Below are 19,488 nucleotides of genomic sequence, written 5' to 3' on the forward strand. Positions count from 1 at the left end.
CCTACCTCCCGGCACCAGATATTACCACAATAGAGAATTGTACTACTACTACCCCTAATCTACCTTCTCATCTCAGACATGTTTAGAGGACAAGACAGACGGACAGCAAACCCACCGGCCCGGACGGACGGCAAACCCACCGACATAGACGGACGGCAAACTCATCGACATAGACGGACCGCAAGTCCACCGGCCCAGACGGACCGCAAGTCCACCGGCCCAGACGGACCGTAAGTCCACCAGACGGACCGTAAGTCCACCGGCCCAGACGGACCGTAAGTCCACCGGCCCAGACGGACCGTAAGTCCACCGGCCCAGACGGACCGTAAGTCCACCGGCCCAGACGGACCGTAAGTCCACCGGCCCAGACGGACCGTAAGTCCACCGGCCCAGACGGACCGTAAGTCCACCGGCCCAGACGGACCGTAAGTCCACCGGCCCAGACGGACCGTAAGTCCACCGGCCCAGACGGACCGTAAGTCCACCGGCCCAGACGGACCGTAAGTCCACCGGCCCAGACGGACCGTAAGTCCACCGGCCCAGACGGACCGTAAGTCCACCGGCCCAGACGGACCGTAAGTCCACCGGCCCAGACGGACCGTAAGTCCACCGGCCCAGACGGACCGTAAGTCCACCGGCCCAGACGGACCGTAAGTCCACCGGCCCAGACGGACCGTAAGTCCACCGGCCCAGACGGACCGTAAGTCCACCGGCCCAGACGGACCGTAAGTCCACCGGCCCAGAGGCTGCGTTCCAAATGGCACCTGATTCTCTATAGTGCACTACTTCTGATCAGGGCCCATTGGACTGGTAAAAAGTAGTGCCCTACATGGGGAATAGATTGCCATTTAAGGACCTGGATGCCTAGGCAATCCTGTCTTGTTTATCCCGACCGTCAGACACCAGTTTAGCTAATGAGATGATTCCCCATCACAGACATTATCTTGTTTGGTGGAGGAATGCAGCTCTGGTGACAGAGTAGATCAGGCTGTAGAGAGGAAGAGACACAGACAGACATATGACCATGTCCCATTATACCACAACCCTCCCTGAGGCTTTAAAGACAGCACCAAGCTAGACTTGGCGTCCACAGCTTACGTCCCCACCTAATACGTCCCCCCCTAATACGTCCCCCCCTAATACGTCCCCCCGTAATACGTCCCCACCTAATACGTCCCCCCCTAATACATCCCCCCCTAATACATCCCCCCCTAATACGTCCCCCCGTAATACGTCCCCCCCTAATACGTCCCCCCCTAATACGTCCCCCCGTAATACGTCCCCCCGTAATACGTCCCCACCTAATACGTCCCCACCTAATACGTCCCCACCTAATACGTCCCCACCTAATACGTCCCCCCCTAATACGTCCCCCCCTAATACGTCCCCCCCTAATACGTCCCCCCCTAATACGTCCCCACCTAATACGTCCCCACCTAATACGTCCCCACCTAATACGTCCCCCCCTAATACGTCCCCGCTAATACGTCCCCACCTAATACGTCCCCACCTAATACGTCCCCACCTAATACGTCCCCCCCTAATACGTCCCCACCTAATACGTCCCCCCCTAATACGTCCCCACCTAATACAGTTGAAGTCGGATGTTTACATACACTTAGGTTGGAGTCATTAAAACTCGTTTTTCAACCACTCCACACATTTCTTGTTAACAAACTATAGTTTTGGCAAGTCAGTTAGGACATCTACTTTGTGCATGACACAAGTCATTTTTCCAACAATTGTTTACAGACAGATTATTTCACTTATAACTATCTGTATCACAATTCCATTCGGTAAGAAGTTTACATACACTAAGTTGACTGTGCCATTAAACAGCTTGGAAAATTCCAGAAAATGATGTCATGGCTTTAGAAGCTTCTGACAGGCTAATTGGCATCATTTGAGTAAATTGGAGGTGTACCTGTGGATGTATTTCAAGGCCTACCTTCAAACTCAGTGCCTCTTTGCTTGACATCATGGGAAAATCAAAAGAAATCAGCCAAAAACGTCGTACTGGATAAGACGTTACTGGATAAGATGTTACTGGATAAGATGATACTGGATACTATAAGATGATACTGGATACTATAAGATGACACTGGATACTATAAGCTGACACTGGATACTATAAGATGATACTGGATAAGATGATACTGGATGAGATGATACTGGATAAGATGATACTGGATAAGATGATACTGGATAAGATGATACTGGATAAGATGATACTGGATAAGATGATACTGGATACTATAAGATGATACTGGATAAGATGTTACTGGATAAGATGTTACTGGATAAGATGTTACTGGATAAGATGTTACTGGATAAGATGTTACTGGATAAGATATTACTGGATAAGATGTTACTGGATAAGATGTTACTGGATAAGATGTTACTGGATAAGATGTTACTGGATAAGATGTTACTGGATAAGATGTTACTGGATAAGATGTTACTGGATAAGATGTTACTGGATAAGATGTTACTGGATAAGATGTTACTGGATACTATAAGATGATACTGGATAAGATGATACTGGATAAGATGATACTGGATACTATAAGATGATACTGGATAAGAGGATACTGGATACTATAAGATGATACTGGATACTATAAGATGATACTGGATAAGATGATACTGGATACTATAAGATGATACTGGATAAGATGATACTGGATACTATAAGATGATCCTGGATAAGATGATACTGGATACTATAAGATGATACTGGATAAGATGATACTGGATACTATAAGATGATCCTGGATAAGATGATACTGGATACTATAAGATGATACTGGATAAGATGATACTGGACACTATAAGATGATACTTGATACATAAGATGATACTGGATACTATAAGATGATACTGGATACTATAAGATGATACTGGATACTATAAGATGTTACTGGATACTATAAGATGATACTGGATACTATAAGATGATACTGGATACTATAAGATGATCCTGGATAAGATGATACTGGATACTATAAGATGATACTGGATAAGATGATACTGGACACTATAAGATGATACTGGATACTATAAGATGATACTGGATACTATAAGATGATACTGGATACTATAAGATGATACTGGATACTATAAGATGATACTGGATACTATAAGATGATACTGGATACTATAAGATGATACTGGATACTATAAGATGATACTGGATACTATAAGATGATACTGGATACTATAAGATGATACTGGATACTATAAGATGATCCTGGATAAGATGATACTGGATACTATAAGATGATACTGGATAAGATGATACTGGACACTATAAGATGATACTGGATACTATAAGATGATACTGGATACTATAAGATGATACTGGATACTATAAGATGATACTGGATACTATAAGATGATACTGGATACTATAAGATGATACTGGATACTATAAGATGATACTGGATACTATAAGATGATACTGGATACAATGTTACTGGATACAATGTTACTGGATACTATAAGATGATACTGGATACTATAAGATGATACTGGATAAGATGATACTGGATACTATAAGATGATACTGGATAAGATGATACTGGATACTATAAGATGATACTGGATACTATAAGATGATACTGGATACTATAAGATGATACTGGATAAGATGATACTGGATACTATAAGATGATACTGGATAAGATGATACTGGATACTATAAGATGATACTGGATAAGATGATACTGGATAAGATGATACTGGATAAGATGATACTGGATACTATAAGATGATACTGGATACTATAAGATGATACTGGATACTATAAGATGATACTGGATAAGATGATACTGGATACTATAAGATGATACTGGATACTATAAGATGATACTGGATACTATAAGATGATACTGGATACTATAAGATGATACTGGATACTATAAGATGATACTGGATACTATAAGATGATACTGGATAAGATGATACTGGATACTATAAGATGATACTGGATACTATAAGATGATACTGGATAAGATGATACTGGATACTATAAGATGATACTGGATAAGATGATACTGGATAAGATGATACTGGATACTATAAGATGATACTGGATACTATAAGATGATACTGGATACTATAAGATGATACTGGATACTATAAGATGATACTGGATAAGATGATACTGGATACTATAAGATGATACTGGATACTATAAGATGATACTGGATACTATAAGATGATACTGGATACTATAAGATGATACTGGATACTATAAGATGATACTGGATACTATAAGATGATACTGGATAAGATGATACTGGATACTATAAGATGATACTGGATACTATAAGATGATACTGGATACTATAAGATGATACTGGATACTATAAGATGATAAGTGGATGCTGTTATATTCTGTGTGTTACTGGGAAGAATCTTACTGTTTCTGTCTCTGTGTGTTTTTGTGTGCGTGGACATGTACATAGCTGCGCTGGTGTGTGTGTGTGTGTGTCTTACTGGTGACAGCACTGGCGTTGTTGGGTGTGTCAGCTCTCAGGTACTGGGTGGTCTGGGTGGACGGCTGGGACAGACCCTGGGAACTGCCACTGTCTGAAACACTGGAACACAGAGGGGAGACGGATGAGAACAGTACTCAGGGAGAAAGCAAGGAAGGAGGGGATAGGGATGAGAACAGTACTCAGGGAGAAAGCAAGGAAGGAGGGAGAGGGATGAGAACAGTACTCAGGGAGAAAGCAAGGAAGGAGGGGAGAGGGATGAGAACAGTACTCAGGGAGAAAGCAAGGAAGGAGGGGAGAGGGATGAGAACAGTACTCAGGGAGAAAGCAAGGAAGGAGGGGAGAGGGATGAGAACAGTACTCAGGGAGAAAGCAAGGAAAGAGGGGAGAGGGATGAGAACAGTACTCGGGGAGAAAGCAAGGAAGGAGGGGAGAGGGATGAGAACAGTACTCAGGGAGAAAGCAAGGACAGAGGGGAGAAGGATGAGAACAGTGCTCAGGGAGAAAGCAAGGAAAGAGGGGAGAGGGATGAGAACAGTACTCAGGGAGAAAGCAAGGAAAGAGGGGAGAGGGATGAGAACAGTACTCAGGGAGAAAGCAAGGAAGGAGGGGAGAGGGATGAGAACAGTACTCAGGGAGAAAGCAAGGAAGGAGGGGAGAGGGATGAGAACAGTACTCAGGGAGAAAGCAAGGAAGGAGGGGAGAGGGATGAGAACAGTACTCAGGGAGAAAGCAAGGAAAGAGGGGAGAGGGATGAGAACAGTACTCAGGGAGAAAGCAAGGAAGGAGGGGAGAGGGATGAGAACAGTACTCAGGGAGAAAGCAAGGAAAGAGGGGAGAAGGATGAGAACAGTACTCAGGGAGAAAGCAAGGAAGGAGGGGAGAGGGATGAGAACAGTACTCAGGGAGAAAGCAAGGAAGGAGGGGAGAGGGATGAGAACAGTACTCGGGGAGAAAGCAAGGAAGGAGGGGAGAGGGATGAGAACAGTACTCAGGGAGAAAGCAAGGAAAGAGGGGAGAGGGATGAGAACAGTACTCAGGGAGAAAGCAAGGAAGGAGGGGAGAGGGATGAGAACAGTACTCAGGGAGAAAGCAAGGACAGAGGGGAGAAGGATGAGAACAGTACTCAGGGAAAAAGCAAGGAAGGAGGGGAGAGGGATGAGAACAGTACTCAGGGAGAAAGCAAGGAAAGAGGGGAGAGGGATGGGAACAGTACTCAGGGAGAAAGCAAGGAAAGAGGGGAGAGGGATGAGAACAGTACTCAGGGAGAAAGCAAGGAAGGAGGGGAGAGGGATGAGAACAGTACTCAGGGAGAAAGCAAGGACAGAGGGGAGAGGGATGAGAACAGTACTCAGGGAGAAAGCAAGGAAGGAGGGGAGAGGGATGAGAACAGTACTCAGGGAGAAAGCAAGGAAGGAGGGGAGAGGGATGAGAACAGTACTCAGGGAGAAAGCAAGGACAGAGGGGAGAGGGATGAGAACAGTACTCAGGGAGAAAGCAAGGAAAGAGGGGAGAGGGATGAGAACAGTACTCAGGGAGAAAGCAAGGAAAGCGGGGAGAGGGATGAGAACAGTACTCAGGGAGAAAGCAAGGACAGAGGGGAGAGGGATGAGAACAGTACTCAGGGAGAAAGCAAGGAGGGGGGGGGATAGAGGGAGGAAGACAGCAACACCTGCCACTTCACAAACATCATTATAAAAGGTAACGCCGTCTCTGCTCCTATTGGACACCTAAACACCTGCTCTGCTCCTATTGGCCAGCTGCTCTGCTCCTATTGGCCACCTAAACAGCTGCTCTGCTCCTATTGGCCACCTGCTCTGCTCCTATTGGCCACCTAAACACCTGCTCTGCTCCTATTGGCCACCTGCTCTGCTCCTATTTGCCAGCTGCTCTGCTCCTATTGACGTGGCCCTGGGGTAACCCTGTTCTGTCGAGACCATAGACTTTGTTAGACAACTCATTGTTGTATTACACCATCAAATCACAGGCAGGGCCATTGAGGCCATCTCCGGCTTGAATAAGTACATTTTTCTTCTTCTTTAATGTGTTTGAAACAAAGTATAAAAGCTAATATTGGTGATTTAGCGCCACCTGCAGTGCTGCAGTCCTGAACCAAACCTTGTGTCATTCATTGTGGCCACTAGATGAAAATAATAGCTTAAACTCATTTTTACAAAACCAGAGCGACCAATTAAAATAAGCCAATGCTCTGATCAGTCTGTTATCGCTCCCCACCCTACTGACTCATTTAACATGGTGGACGTCCTCTATGTGATCAGTCTGTGATCGATCCCCACCCAATTGACTCATTTAACATGGTGGAGGTCCTCTATGTGATCAGTCTGTTATCGCTCCCCACCCAACTGACTCATTTAACATGGTGGACGTCCTCTATGTGATCAGTCTGTTATCGCTCCCCACCCAACTGACTCATTTAACATGGTGGAGGTCCTCTATGTGATCAGTCTGTTATCGCTCCCCACCCAACTGACTCATTTAACATGGTGGAGATCCTCTATGTGATCAGTCTGTTATCGCTCCCCACCCAACTGGCTCATTTAACATGGTGGACGTCCTCTATTGTCATGCTATAACAGGCTCCAGCCTAAGATAAGTCCTCTAACTCAGGAGGTTGACTAAGTTTTTCCACTCAGGCCTCCCGTCCGTGAAAGCGCTCCTTTACCCTACATTTGACCAAGTCTAATACATAAACCTACTGAGATGGTGAAATGGACAAGATAGTTGACAGCTTTTGAATATATTTTGAAGCTATACATGATTTCCTGTTCCTGTTATAAACAGTCATTCAGCCTTATATGTTGGGTTCTGATAGGGCAAAACAGTTCTGCTATGCTGTTGAGACATTAAGAAGTTAAAGTATTTAAAGGCTCAATCTGAAATTGCTTCATTTATTTTTTTACTTTTAAATGATTTAAACACACCCACTTATTCTTGAAGAATATAACTGATATACAAAATGCCTCATGAGCTTAGTCCATTTGTCATACCCCATCAGCACCCCATAAATACCCCATGTCTGCTAGTCCTTCATACAGGTAGAGCCCCCCCCCCCCCCTGCTCTAATGCTCTCTCTGGTCAGGACCTACTGTCTGCTAGTCCTTCATACAGATAGAGAACCCCCCCCCTGCTCTAATGCTCTCTCTGGTCGGGACCTACTGTCTGCTAGTCCTTCATACAGATAGAGAACCCCCCCCCCCCCCCCTGCTGCTCTAATGCTCTCTCTGGTCGGGACCTACTGTCTGCTAGTCCTTCATACAGATAGAGAACCCCCCCCCCCCCCCCCCCCCCTGCTGCTCTAATGCTCTCTCTGGTCGGGACCTACTGTCTGCTAGTCCTTCATACAGGTAGAGCCCCCCCCCTGCTCTAATGCTCTCTCTGGTCAGGACCTACTGTCTGCTAGTCCTTCATACAGATAGAGAACGCCCCCCCCCCCCCTGCTCTAATGCTCTCTCTGGTCGGGACCTACCGTCTGCTAGTCCTTCATACAGATAGAGAACCCCCCCCCCCCCCCCTGCTGCTCTAATGCTCTCTCTGGTCGGGACCTACTGTCTGCTAGTCCTTCATACAGATAGAGAACGCCCCCCCCCCCCCCCTGCTCTAATGCTCTCTCTGGTCGGGACCTACCGTCTGCTAGTCCTTCATACAGATAGAGAACCCCCCCCCCCCCCCTGCTGCTCTAATGCTCTCTCTGGTCGGGACCTACTGTCTGCTAGTCCTTCATACAGATAGAGAACGCCCCCCCCCCCCCCTGCTCTAATGCTCTCTCTGGTCGGGACCTACTGTCTGCTAGTCCTTCATACAGATAGAGAACCCCCCCCCCCCCCCCCCCTGCTGCTCTAATGCTCTCTCTGGTCGGGACCTACTGTCTGCTAGTCCTTCATACAGGTAGAGCCCCCCCCCCCCTGCTCTAATGCTCTCTCTGGTCGGGACCTACTGTCTGCTAGTCCTTTATACAGATAGAGAACCCCCCCCTGCTCTAATGCTCTCTCTGGTCAGGACCTACTGTCTGCTAGTCCTTTATACAGATAGAGAACCCCCCCTGCTCTAATGCTCTCTCTGGTCAGGACCTACTGTCTGCTAGTCCTTCATACAGATAGAGAACCCCCCCCCCTGCTCTAATGCTCTCTCTGGTCGGGACCCACTGTCTGCTAGTCCTTCATACAGATAGAGAACCCCCCCCCTGCTCTAATGCTCTCTCTGGTTGGGACCTACTGTCTGCTAGTCCTTCATACAGATAGAGAACCCCCCCCCCCCCCCCCCTGCTCTAATGCTCTCTCTGGTCAGGACCTACTGTCTGCTAGTCCTTTATACAGATAGAGAACCCCCCCCCTGCTCTAATGCTCTCTCTGGTCAGGACCTACTGTCTGCTAGTCCTTCATACAGATAGAGAACCCCCCCCCTGCTCTAATGCTCTCTATGGTCGGGACCTACTGTCTGCTAGTCCTTCATACAGATAGAGAACCCCCCCCCCCCCGCTCTAATGCTCTCTCTGGTCGGGACCTACTGTCTGCTAGTCCTTCATACAGATAGAGAACCCCCCCCCCCTTCATACAGATAGAGAACCCCCCCCCCCCCTGCTCTAATGCTCTCTCTGGTCAGGACCTACTGTCTGCTAGTCCTTCATACAGATAGAGAACCCCCCCCCCCCCCTGCTCTAATGCTCTCTCTGGTCGGGACCTACTGTCTGCTAGTCCTTCATACAGATAAAGAACCCCCCCCCCCCCTCCCTGCTCTAATGCTCTCTCTGGTCAGGACCTACTGTCTGCTAGTCCTTCATACAGATAGAGAACCCCCCCCCCCCTCCCTGCTCTAATGCTCTCTCTGGTCGGGACCTACTGTCTGCTAGTCCTTCATACAGATAGAGAACCCCCCCCCCCCTGCTCTAATGCTCTCTCTGGTCAGGACCTACTGTCTGCTAGTCCTTCATACAGATAGAGAACCCCCCCCCCCCCCCCCCCTGCTCTAATGCTCTCTCTGGTCAGGACCTACTGTCTGCTAGTCCTTCATACAGATAGAGAACCCCCCCCGGCTCTAATGCTCTCTCTGGTCGGGACCTACTGTCTGCTAGTCCTTTATACAGGTAGAGAACACCCCCCCCCCCCCCTGCTCTAATGCTCTCTCTGGTCAGGACCTACTGTCTGCTAGTCCTTCATGCAGATAGAGAACCCCCCCCTGCTCTAATGCTCTCTCTGGTCGGGACCTAGTGTCTGCTAGTCCTTCATACAGATAGAGAACCCCCCCCTGCTCTAATGCTCTCTCTGGTCGGGACCTACTGTCTGCTAGTCCTTCATACAGATAGAGAACCCCCCCCCCCTGCTCTAATGCTCTCTCTGGTCAGGACCTAGTGTCTGCTAGTCCTTCATACAGATAGAGAACCCCCCCCCCCCCCCCCCCTGCTCTAATGCTCTCTCTGGTCAGGACCTACTGTCTGCTAGTCCTTCATACAGATAGAGAACCCCCCCCCCCCCTGCTCTAATGCTCTCTCTGGTCAGGACCTACTGTCTGCTAGTCCTTCATACAGATAGAGAACCCCCCCCCCCCTGCTCTAATGCTCTCTCTGGTCAGGACCTACTGTCTGCTAGTCCTTTATACAGATAGAGAACCCCCCCACTGCTCTAATGCTCTCTCTGGTCAGGACCTACTGTCTGCTAGTCCTTTATACAGATAGAGAACCCCCCCCCTGCTCTAATGCTCTCTCTGGTCGGGACCTACTGTCTGCTAGTCCTTCATACAGATAGAGAACCCCCCCCCCCCCCCCTGCTCTAATGCTCTCTCTGGTCGGGACCTACTGTCTGCTAGTCCTTCAAACAGATAGAGAACCCCCCCCTGCTCTAATGCTCTCTCTGGTCAGGACCTACTGTCTGCTAGTCCTTCATACAGATAGAGACCCCCCCCCCTGCTCTAATGCTCTCTCTGGTCAGGACCTACTGTCTGCTAGTCCTTCATACAGATAGAGAACCCCCCCCCCCCCTGCTCTAATGCTCTCTCTGGTCAGGACCTACTGTCTGCTAGTCCTTCATACAGATAGAGAACCCCCCCCCCCCCCCCCCTGCTCTAATGCTCTCTCTGGTCAGGACCTACTGTCTGCTAGTCCTTCATACAGATAGAGAACCCCCCCCCCCCCCCCCCCCCCCTGCTCTAATGCTCTCTCTGGTCAGGACCTACTGTCTGCTAGTCCTTCATACAGATAGAGAACCCCCCCCCCCCCTCCCCTGCTCTAATGCTCTCTCTGGTCGGGACCTACTGTCTGCTAGTCCTTTATACAGATAGAGAACCCCCCCCCCCCCCCCCCCCCTGCTCTAATGCTCTCTCTGGTCAGGACCTACTGTCTGCTAGTCCTTCATACAGATAGAGAACCCCCCCCCCCCTGCTCTAATGCTCTCTCTGGTCGGGACCTACTGTCTGCTAGTCCTTTATACAGATAGAGAACCCCCCCCCTGCTCTAATGCTCTCTCTGGTCGGGACCTACTGTCTGCTAAATCCTGTTTAGCATCGTCCTACTTAAAACAACAACAAGAGTTTGTCTGTTCACTGCAAACATCTCACCAACAAGTCTGATCAAATCTAACCAAGTCTAGTAAAACAGCATTAAAACAACTCGATTTATCTCAAATATTACATTAGAGAGATGCCTGGCTGGCTGTGGGAGCATGTGAGACACGACGTTCTGCTGTGTGAGAAAGAGAGAGAGCGAGAGAGCGAGAGAGCGAGAGAGCGAGAGAGCGAGAGAGCGAGAGAGCGAGAGAGCGAGAGAGAGAGAGAGAGCGAGAGAGCGAGAGAGCGAGAGAGCGAGAGAGCGAGAGAGAGCGAGAGAGAGAGAGAGAGAGAGAGAGAGAGAAAGGAATGGAAACAGGAGAGAGAGAGAAATGGAAAGAGAAAAGAGGGAGAGAGAGGGACAAGACAAACCGAGGATTCTTTCCAACAATGACCTGAGATAACAGACTGACAAGGAGCTGATCTGAATCTACCAAGATGGAATCCGTGGCAGAAATGATTAAGTAGAAGCTGAAATACACAGTGCAGTATTAATTCAATAATCTGAACTCCTAACACCCGGCACCCTTCCTTACGGTGTTGGGATGTTTTCTCTCAGAGTACCTGGACAACTGATCTAGGATCAAGTCCCTTTTCTGATCCATTAGGAGTTAAAAAAAAAGGTCATTCTGATCCTACATCAATACTCCTGTTGTTCTGATAACCAAAATAATACAGCTGTCTATTCTACAGATACCCGGAGGGGACAGTATATTAATTAGCTTCGTAAACATTGAGCAGGTTTCAACTCACTCTCTAAATCTATCTAAGCACAATATCTTTGGAAATATTAAAAAGCCGAGCTGTGTTGGCTCACGATGTACTGGGTATGAGCAACACCAGGCTGGTATAATTAGTGTATTTTTAATTTTTTTATTTCACCTTTATTTAACCAGGTAGGCTAGTTGAGAACAAGTTCTCATTTGCAACTACGACCTGGCCAAGATAAAGCATAGCAGTGTGAACAGACAACAACACAGAGTTACACATGGAGTAAACAATAAACAAGTCAATAACATGGTAGAAAAAAGAGAATCTATATATATAATGATATAATGATGGTTATGGATGAAGACAGTCATGAAATGTATTTTTTTTAAATGAAATAAATGAATATAATTGCGTTTGAAAAGAACAGCTGACTGAATACGGGCCTGCCGGGGCATTCGTGTGGTTCGGTCCGTTTCTGCTGTAACATGGACTCTACAGTAACACGGACATGAAACTCTGCTGCTCCTTACTGAAACGAGACCGTTTTAGTAGCCCCTCCCTGCAGCAGCGGCACATTCAGGAAGGAAGAGAGAGAACTTTTAAAAAACGCAACATTTCTACTGTCCTCGTTCCTTACTGGTGCATATACACACACACACACACACACACACACACACACACACACACACACACACACACACACACACACACACACACACACACCCACACACACACACACCCACACACACACCCACACACACACACACACACACACAGTGCATTCGAAAGGTATTCAGACCCCTTGACTTTTTCCACATTTTGTTACGTTACAGCCTTATTCTAAAATGTATTAAATTATTTTTTCCCCCTCAATCAATCTACACAATAATAATTTTGACATTTTTACACTAAAAAGAAAAGCCATATTGACATAAGTATTCAGACCCTATGCTATGAGACTTGAAATTGAGCTCAGGTGCATCCTGTTTCAATTGATCATCCTTGAGATGTTTCTACAACTTGATTAGAGTCCACCTGTGGTAAATTAAATAGATTGGACATGATTGGAAAGGCACACACCTGTCTATATAAGGTCCCACAGTTGACCGTACATGTCAGAGCAAAAACAGAGCCATGAGGAATTGTCCGTAGAGCTCAGAGACAGGATTGTGTCGAGGCACAGATCTGGGAAAGGGTACCAAAACGTTTCTGCATCATTGAAGGTCCACAAGAACACAGTGACCTCCATCATTCTTAAATGGAAGAAGTTTGGAACCACCAAGACTCTTCCTAGAACTGGCCGCCCAGCCAAACTGAGCAATCAGGGGAGAATGGGCTTTGGTCAGGGAGGTGACCAAGAACCCGATGGTCACTCTGACAGAGCTCCAGAGTTCCTATGTGGAGATGGGAGAACCTTCCAGAAGGACAACCATCTCTGCAGCACTCCACCAATCAGGCCTTTATGGTAGAGTGGCAAGACGGAAGCCACTCCTCAGTAAAAGGCACATGACAGCCCACTTGGAGTTTGCAAAAAGGCACCTAAAGGTCTATCAGACCATGAGAAACAAGATTCTCTGGTCTGATGAAACCAAGATTTTACTCTTTGTCCTGAATGTCAAGCATCACGCCTGGAGGAAACCTGGTACCATCTTTACGGTAAAGCATAGTGGTGGACTGAATGTCCTTGAGTGGCCCAACTAGAGCCTGGACCTGAACCCCATTGAACACCTCTGCAGAGACCTGAAAATAGCTGTGCAGCGACGCTCCCCATACAACCTGACAGAGCTTGAGAGGATCTGCAGAGAAGAATGGGAGAAACTCCCCAAATACAGGTGTGCCAAGCTTGTAGCGTCATACCCAAGAAGACTCGAGGCTGTAATCGCTGCCAAAGGTGCTTCAACAAAGTACAGAGTAAAAGGTCAGAATACTTATGTAAATGTTATTTCAGATTTTTATTTTGTATAAATTAGTAAAAATGTCTAAAAACCTGTTTTTGCTTTGTCATTATGGGGTATTGTGATGTCATTATGGGGTATTGTGATGTCATTATGGGGTATTGTGATGTCATTATGGGGTGATGTCATTATGGGGTATTGTGTGTAGATTGATGAGGGGAAAAAATATGTAATACATTTTAGAAAAAGGCTGTAATGTAACAAAAATGTGGAAAAAGTCAAGGGGTCTGAATACTTTCCGAATAGACAATTATTATTTTATTTATAAAGTGGAGAGGGGTGGTTATCATTCCACTCCATGTTATCATTGAGATCACACCTCTTTTCCAAGAGAGACCTGGTAAATGTGTGATATGTATATATGTGTATGTGTGTGATATACATTAATTCAGAACCCCAGTACTAACCTGTCGTCCAGCTCTACTCTCTTCATGCTGTGTAGATGCATCACAGCCAGAACGATGGCTACAAGGAAGATGACTGCGCAGCAGACCCCGACACTGATATAGAACACCCTGGTGGACGTGGTGGGAATGGACACTCCATCTGGCGGAGGGAAGACATCACAGACCAAATCATTTATTGAAAATATAGAAGAGGGACAGTAAAGAGGGAGATATGAAACACAGACACGGAGAAATACCAGAGGCTTTGATCCTCTGTCTTTCTGAAAGCGTTCCCCTCAGGATACCTGTAAAAGCCTCTCTACACACTCTCTGTCTTTCTGAAAGCGCTCCCCTCAGGGTACCTGTAAAAGACTCTCCTTGCACCCAGTCTTTCTGAAAGCGCTCCCCTCAGGGTACCTGTAAAAGCCTCTCTCTGTCTTTCTGAAAGCGCTCCCCTCAGGGTACCTGTAAAAGCCTCTCTCTGTCTTTCTGAAAGCGCTCCCCTCAGGGTACCTGTAAAAGCCTCTCTCTGTCTTTCTGAAAGCGCTCCCCTCAGGGTACCTGTAAAAGCCTCTCTCTGTCTTTCTAAAAGCGCTCCCCTCAGGGTACCTGTAAAAGCCTCTCCTCGGTCTTTCTGAAAGCTTTCATCTTTGTGTCTGTTAAAAGTCTCTCGTCTAGCTTACGTTTCCTCTCCGCCCCAACAGTCTCCACTCCGCCCCACCAGTCTCCACTCCGCCCCACCAGTCTCCACTCCGCCCCACCAGTCTCCACTCCGCCCCACCAGTCTCCACTCCGCCCCACCAGTCTCCACTCCGCCCCACCAGTCTCCACTCCGCCCCACCAGTCTCCACTTCGCCCCACCAGTCTCCACTCCACTCCTCTCCACCCCACCAGTCTCCTCTCCACCCCACCAGTATCCTCTCCACCCCACCAGTCTCCACTCCACCAGTCTCCACTCCACCAGTCTCCACTCCACACCACTCCACCAGTCTCCGCCCCACCAGTCTCCACTCCACTACTCTCCGCCCCACCAGTCTCCTCTCCGCCCCACCAGTCTCCTCTCCGCCCCACCAGTCTCCTCTCCGCCCCACCAGTCTCCTCTCCACCCCACCAGTCTCCACTCCACCAGTCTCCACTCCACCAGTCTCCACTCCTCCCCACCAGTCTCCACTCCACACCACTCCACCAGTCTCCGCCCCACCAGTCTCCACTCCACTCCTCTCCGCCCCACCAGTCTCCTCTCCGCCCCACCAGTCTCCACTCCGCCCCACCAGTCTCCACTCCGCCCCACCAGTCTCCACTCCGCCCCACCAGTCTCCACTCCGCCCCACCAGTCTCCACTCCGCCCCACCAGTCTCCGCCCCACCAGTCTCCTCTCCGCCCCACCAGTCTCCGCTCCGCCCCACCCTACCAGTCTCCGCTCCGCCCCACCCTACCAGTCTCCGCTCCGCCCCACCCTACCAGTCTCCGCTCCGCCCCACCCTACCAGTCTCCGCTCCGCCCCACCCTACCAGTCTCCGCTCCGCCCCACCAGTCTCCGCTCCGCCCCACCAGTCTCCGCTCCGCCCCACCAGTCTCCGCTCCGCCCCACCAGTCTCCGCTCCGCCCCACCAGTCTCCGCTCCGCCCCACCAGTCTCCTCTCCGCCCCACCAGTCTCCACTCCGCCCCACCAGTCTCCACTCCGCCCCACCAGTCTCCACTCCGCCCCACCCTACCAGTCTCCACTCCGCCCCACCCTACCAGTCTCCACTCCGCCCCACCCTACCAGTCTCCACTCCGCCCCACCCTACCAGTCTCCACTCCGCCCCACCCTACCAGTCTCCACTCCGCCCCACCCTACCAGTCTCCACTCCGCCCCACCCTACCAGTCTCCACTCCGCCCCACCAGTCTCCACTCCGCCCCACCAGTCTCCACTCCGCCCCACCAGTCTCCACTCCGCCCCACCAGTCTCCACTCCGCCCCACCAGTCTCCACTCCGCCCCACCAGTCTCCACTCCGCCCCACCAGTCTCCACTCCGCCCCACCAGTCTCCACTCCGCCCCACCAGTCTCCACTCCGCCCCACCAGTCTCCACTCCGCCCCACCAGTCTCCACTCCGCCCCACCAGTCTCCACTCCGCCCCACCAGTCTCCACTCCGCCCCACCAGTCTCCACTCCGCCCCACCAGTCTCCACTCCGCCCCACCAGTCTCCACTCCGCCCCACCAGTCTCCACTCCGCCCCACCAGTCTCCACTCCGCCCCACCAGTCTCCACTCCGCCCCACCAGTCTCCACTCCGCCCCACCAGTCTCCACTCCGCCCCACCAGTCTCCACTCCGCCCCACCAGTCTCCACTCCGCCCCACCAGTCTCCTCTCCGCCCCACCAGTCTCCTCTCCGCCCCACCAGTCTCCTCTCCGCCCCACCAGTCTCCTCTCCGCCCCACCAGTCTCCTCTCCGCCCCACCAGTCTCCTCTCCGCCCCACCAGTCTCCTCTCCGCCCCACCAGTCTCCTCTCCACACCTCTCCGCCCCACCAGTCTCCACTCCACACCTCTCCGTCCCACCAGTATCCGCTCCGCCCCACCAGTATCCGCTCCGCCCCACCAGTCTCCGCTCCGCCCCACCAGTCTCCGCTCCGCCCCAACAGTCTCCGCTCCGCCCCAACAGTCTCCGCTCCGCCCCACCAGTCTCCGCTCCGCCCCACCAGTCTCCGCTCCGCCCCACCAGTCTCCGCTCCGCCCCACCAGTCTCCGCTCCGCCCCACCAGTCTCCGCTCCGCCCCACCAGTCTACGCTCCGCCCCACCAGTCTCCGCTCCGCCCCACCAGTCTCCGCTCCGCCCCACCAGTCTCCGCTCCGCCCCACCAGTCTCCGCTCCGCCCCACCCTACCAGTCTCCGCTCCGCCCCACCCTACCAGTCTCCGCTCCGCCCCACCCTACCAGTCTCCGCTCCGCCCCACCCTACCAGTCTCCGCTCCGCCCCACCCTACCAGTCTCCGCTCCGCCCCACCCTACCAGTCTCCGCTCCGCCCCACCCTACCAGTCTCCGCTCCGCCCCACCCTACCAGTCTCCTCTCCACACCTCTCTACCCCACCAGTCTCCACTCCGCCCCACCAGTCTCCTCTCCGCCCCACCAGTCTCCTCTCCGCCCCACCAGTCTCCGCTCCGCCCCACCAGTCTCCGCTCCGCCCCACCAGTCTCCGCTCCGCCCCACCAGTCTCCGCTCCGCCCCACCAGTCTCCGCTCCGCCCCACCAGTCTCCGCTCCGCCCCACCAGTCTCCGCTCCGCCCCACCAGTCTCCGCTCCGCCCCACCCTACCAGTCTCCGCTCCGCCCCACCCTACCAGTCTCCACTCCACACCTCTCTACCCCACCAGTCTCCACTCCGCCCCACCAGTCTCCACTCCGCCCCACCAGTCTCCACTCCGCCCCACCAGTCTCCACTCCGCCCCACCAGTCTCCACTCCGCCCCACCAGTCTCCACTCCGCCCCACCAGTCTCCACTCCGCCCCACCAGTCTCCACTCCGCCCCACCAGTCTCCACTCCGCCCCACCAGTCTCCACTCCGCCCCACCAGTCTCCACTCCGCCCCACCAGTCTCCTCTCCGCCCCACCAGTCTCCTCTCCGCCCCACCAGTCTCCACTCCACCAGTCTCCACTCCACCAGTCTCCACTCCTCCCCACCAGTCTCCACTCCACACCACTCCACCAGTCTCCACTCCACTCCTCTCCGCCCCACCAGTCTCCTCTCCGCCCCACCAGTCTCCTCTCCGCCCCACCAGTCTCCGCTCCGCCCCACCAGTCTCCGCTCCGCCCCACCAGTCTCCGCTCCGCCCCACCCTACCAGTCTCCGCTCCGCCCCACCCTACCAGTCTCCGCTCCGCCCCACCCTACCAGTCTCAGCTCCGCCCCACCCTACCAGTCTCCGCTCCGCCCCACCCTACCAGTCTCCGCTCCGCCCCACCCTACCAGTCTCCGCTCCGCCCCACCCTACCAGTCTCCGCTCCGCCCCACCCTACCAGTCTCCGCTCCGCCCCACCCTACCAGTCTCCGCTCCGCCCCACCCTACCAGTCTCCGCTCCGCCCCACCAGTCTCCTCTCCGCCCCACCAGTCTCCTCTCCGCCCCACCAGTCTCCTCTCCGCCCCACCAGTCTCCACTCCACCAGTCTCCACTCCACCAGTCTCCACTCCACCAGTCTCCACTCCACCAGTCTCCACTCCACCAGTCTCCACTCCTCCCCACCAGTCTCCACTCCACACCACTCCACCAGTCTCCGCCCCACCAGTCTCCACTCCACTCCTCTCCGCCCCACCAGTCTCCTCTCCGCCCCACCAGTCTCATCTCCGCCCCACCAGTCTCATCTCCGCCCCACCAGTCTCATCTCCGCCCCACCAGTCTCCGCTCCGCCCCACCAGTCTCCGCTCCGCCCCACCAGTCTCCGCTCCGCCCCACCAGTCTCCGCTCCGCCCCGCCCCACCAGTCTCCGCTCCGCCCCGCCCCACCAGTCTCCGCTCCGCCCCGCCCCACCAGTCTCCGCTCCGCCCCGCCCCACCAGTCTCCGCTCCGCCCCACCAGTCTCCGCTCCGCCCCACCAGTCTCCGCTCCGCCCCACCAGTCTCCGCTCCGCCCCACCAGTCTCCGCTCCGCCCCACCAGTCTCCGCTCCGCCCCACCAGTCTCCGCTCCGCCCCACCAGTCTCCGCTCCGCCCCACCAGTCTCCGCTCCGCCCCACCAGTCTCCGCTCCGCCCCACCAGTCTCCGCTCCGCCCCACCAGTCTCCGCTCCGCCCCACCAGTCTCCTCTCCGCCCCACCAGTCTCCTCTCCGCCCCACCAGTCTCCTCTCCGCCCCACCAGTCTCCTCTCCGCCCCACCAGTCTCCTCTCCGCCCCACCAGTCTCCTCTCCGCCCCACCAGTCTCCGCTCAGCCCCACCAGTCTCCGCTCCGCCCCACCAGTCTCCGCTCCGCCCCACCAGTCTCCGCTCCGCCCCACCCTACCAGTCTCAGCTCCGCCCCACCCTACCAGTCTCAGCTCCGCCCCACCCTACCAGTCTCCGCTCCGCCCCACCCTACCAGTCTCCGCTCCGCCCCACCCTACCAGTCTCCGCTCCGCCCCACCCTACCAGTCTCCGCTCCGCCCCACCCTACCAGTCTCCGCTCCGCCCCACCCTACCAGTCTCCGCTCCGCCCCACCCTACCAGTCTCCGCTCCGCCCCACCCTACCAGTCTCCGCTCCGCCCCACCCTACCAGTCTCCGCTCCGCCCCACCCTACCAGTCTCCGCTCCGCCCCACCAGTCTCCGCTCCGCCCCACCAGTCTCCGCTCCGCCCCACCAGTCTCCTCTCCGCCCCACCAGTCTCCTCTCCGCCCCACCAGTCTCCACTCCACCAGTCTCCACT

At 52.6% G+C, this 19,488-nt stretch overlaps 1 protein-coding gene across 2 annotated transcripts in view; it reads right to left on the reverse strand.

The window, feature by feature from the left end:
• LOC129867631 (tyrosine-protein kinase RYK-like) overlaps positions 1 to 19,488 on the reverse strand; it is a 211,725-nt gene that overhangs the window by 97,135 nt on the left and 95,102 nt on the right. For both annotated transcript variants that reach the window (XM_055941157.1, XM_055941154.1), the window contains exons 6-7: positions 14,128 to 14,266; positions 4,501 to 4,601 (exon numbers count right to left, since the gene is read on the reverse strand). In XM_055941157.1, coding sequence (XP_055797132.1) covers positions 4,501 to 4,601; positions 14,128 to 14,266 — 240 coding nt within the window. The remainder of the gene's footprint in view (positions 1 to 4,500; positions 4,602 to 14,127; positions 14,267 to 19,488) is intronic.

Source organism: Salvelinus fontinalis, chromosome 12 (genome assembly GCF_029448725.1).
Source record: "Salvelinus fontinalis isolate EN_2023a chromosome 12, ASM2944872v1, whole genome shotgun sequence".
NCBI classification, from domain to species: Eukaryota; Metazoa; Chordata; class Actinopteri; order Salmoniformes; family Salmonidae; genus Salvelinus; species Salvelinus fontinalis.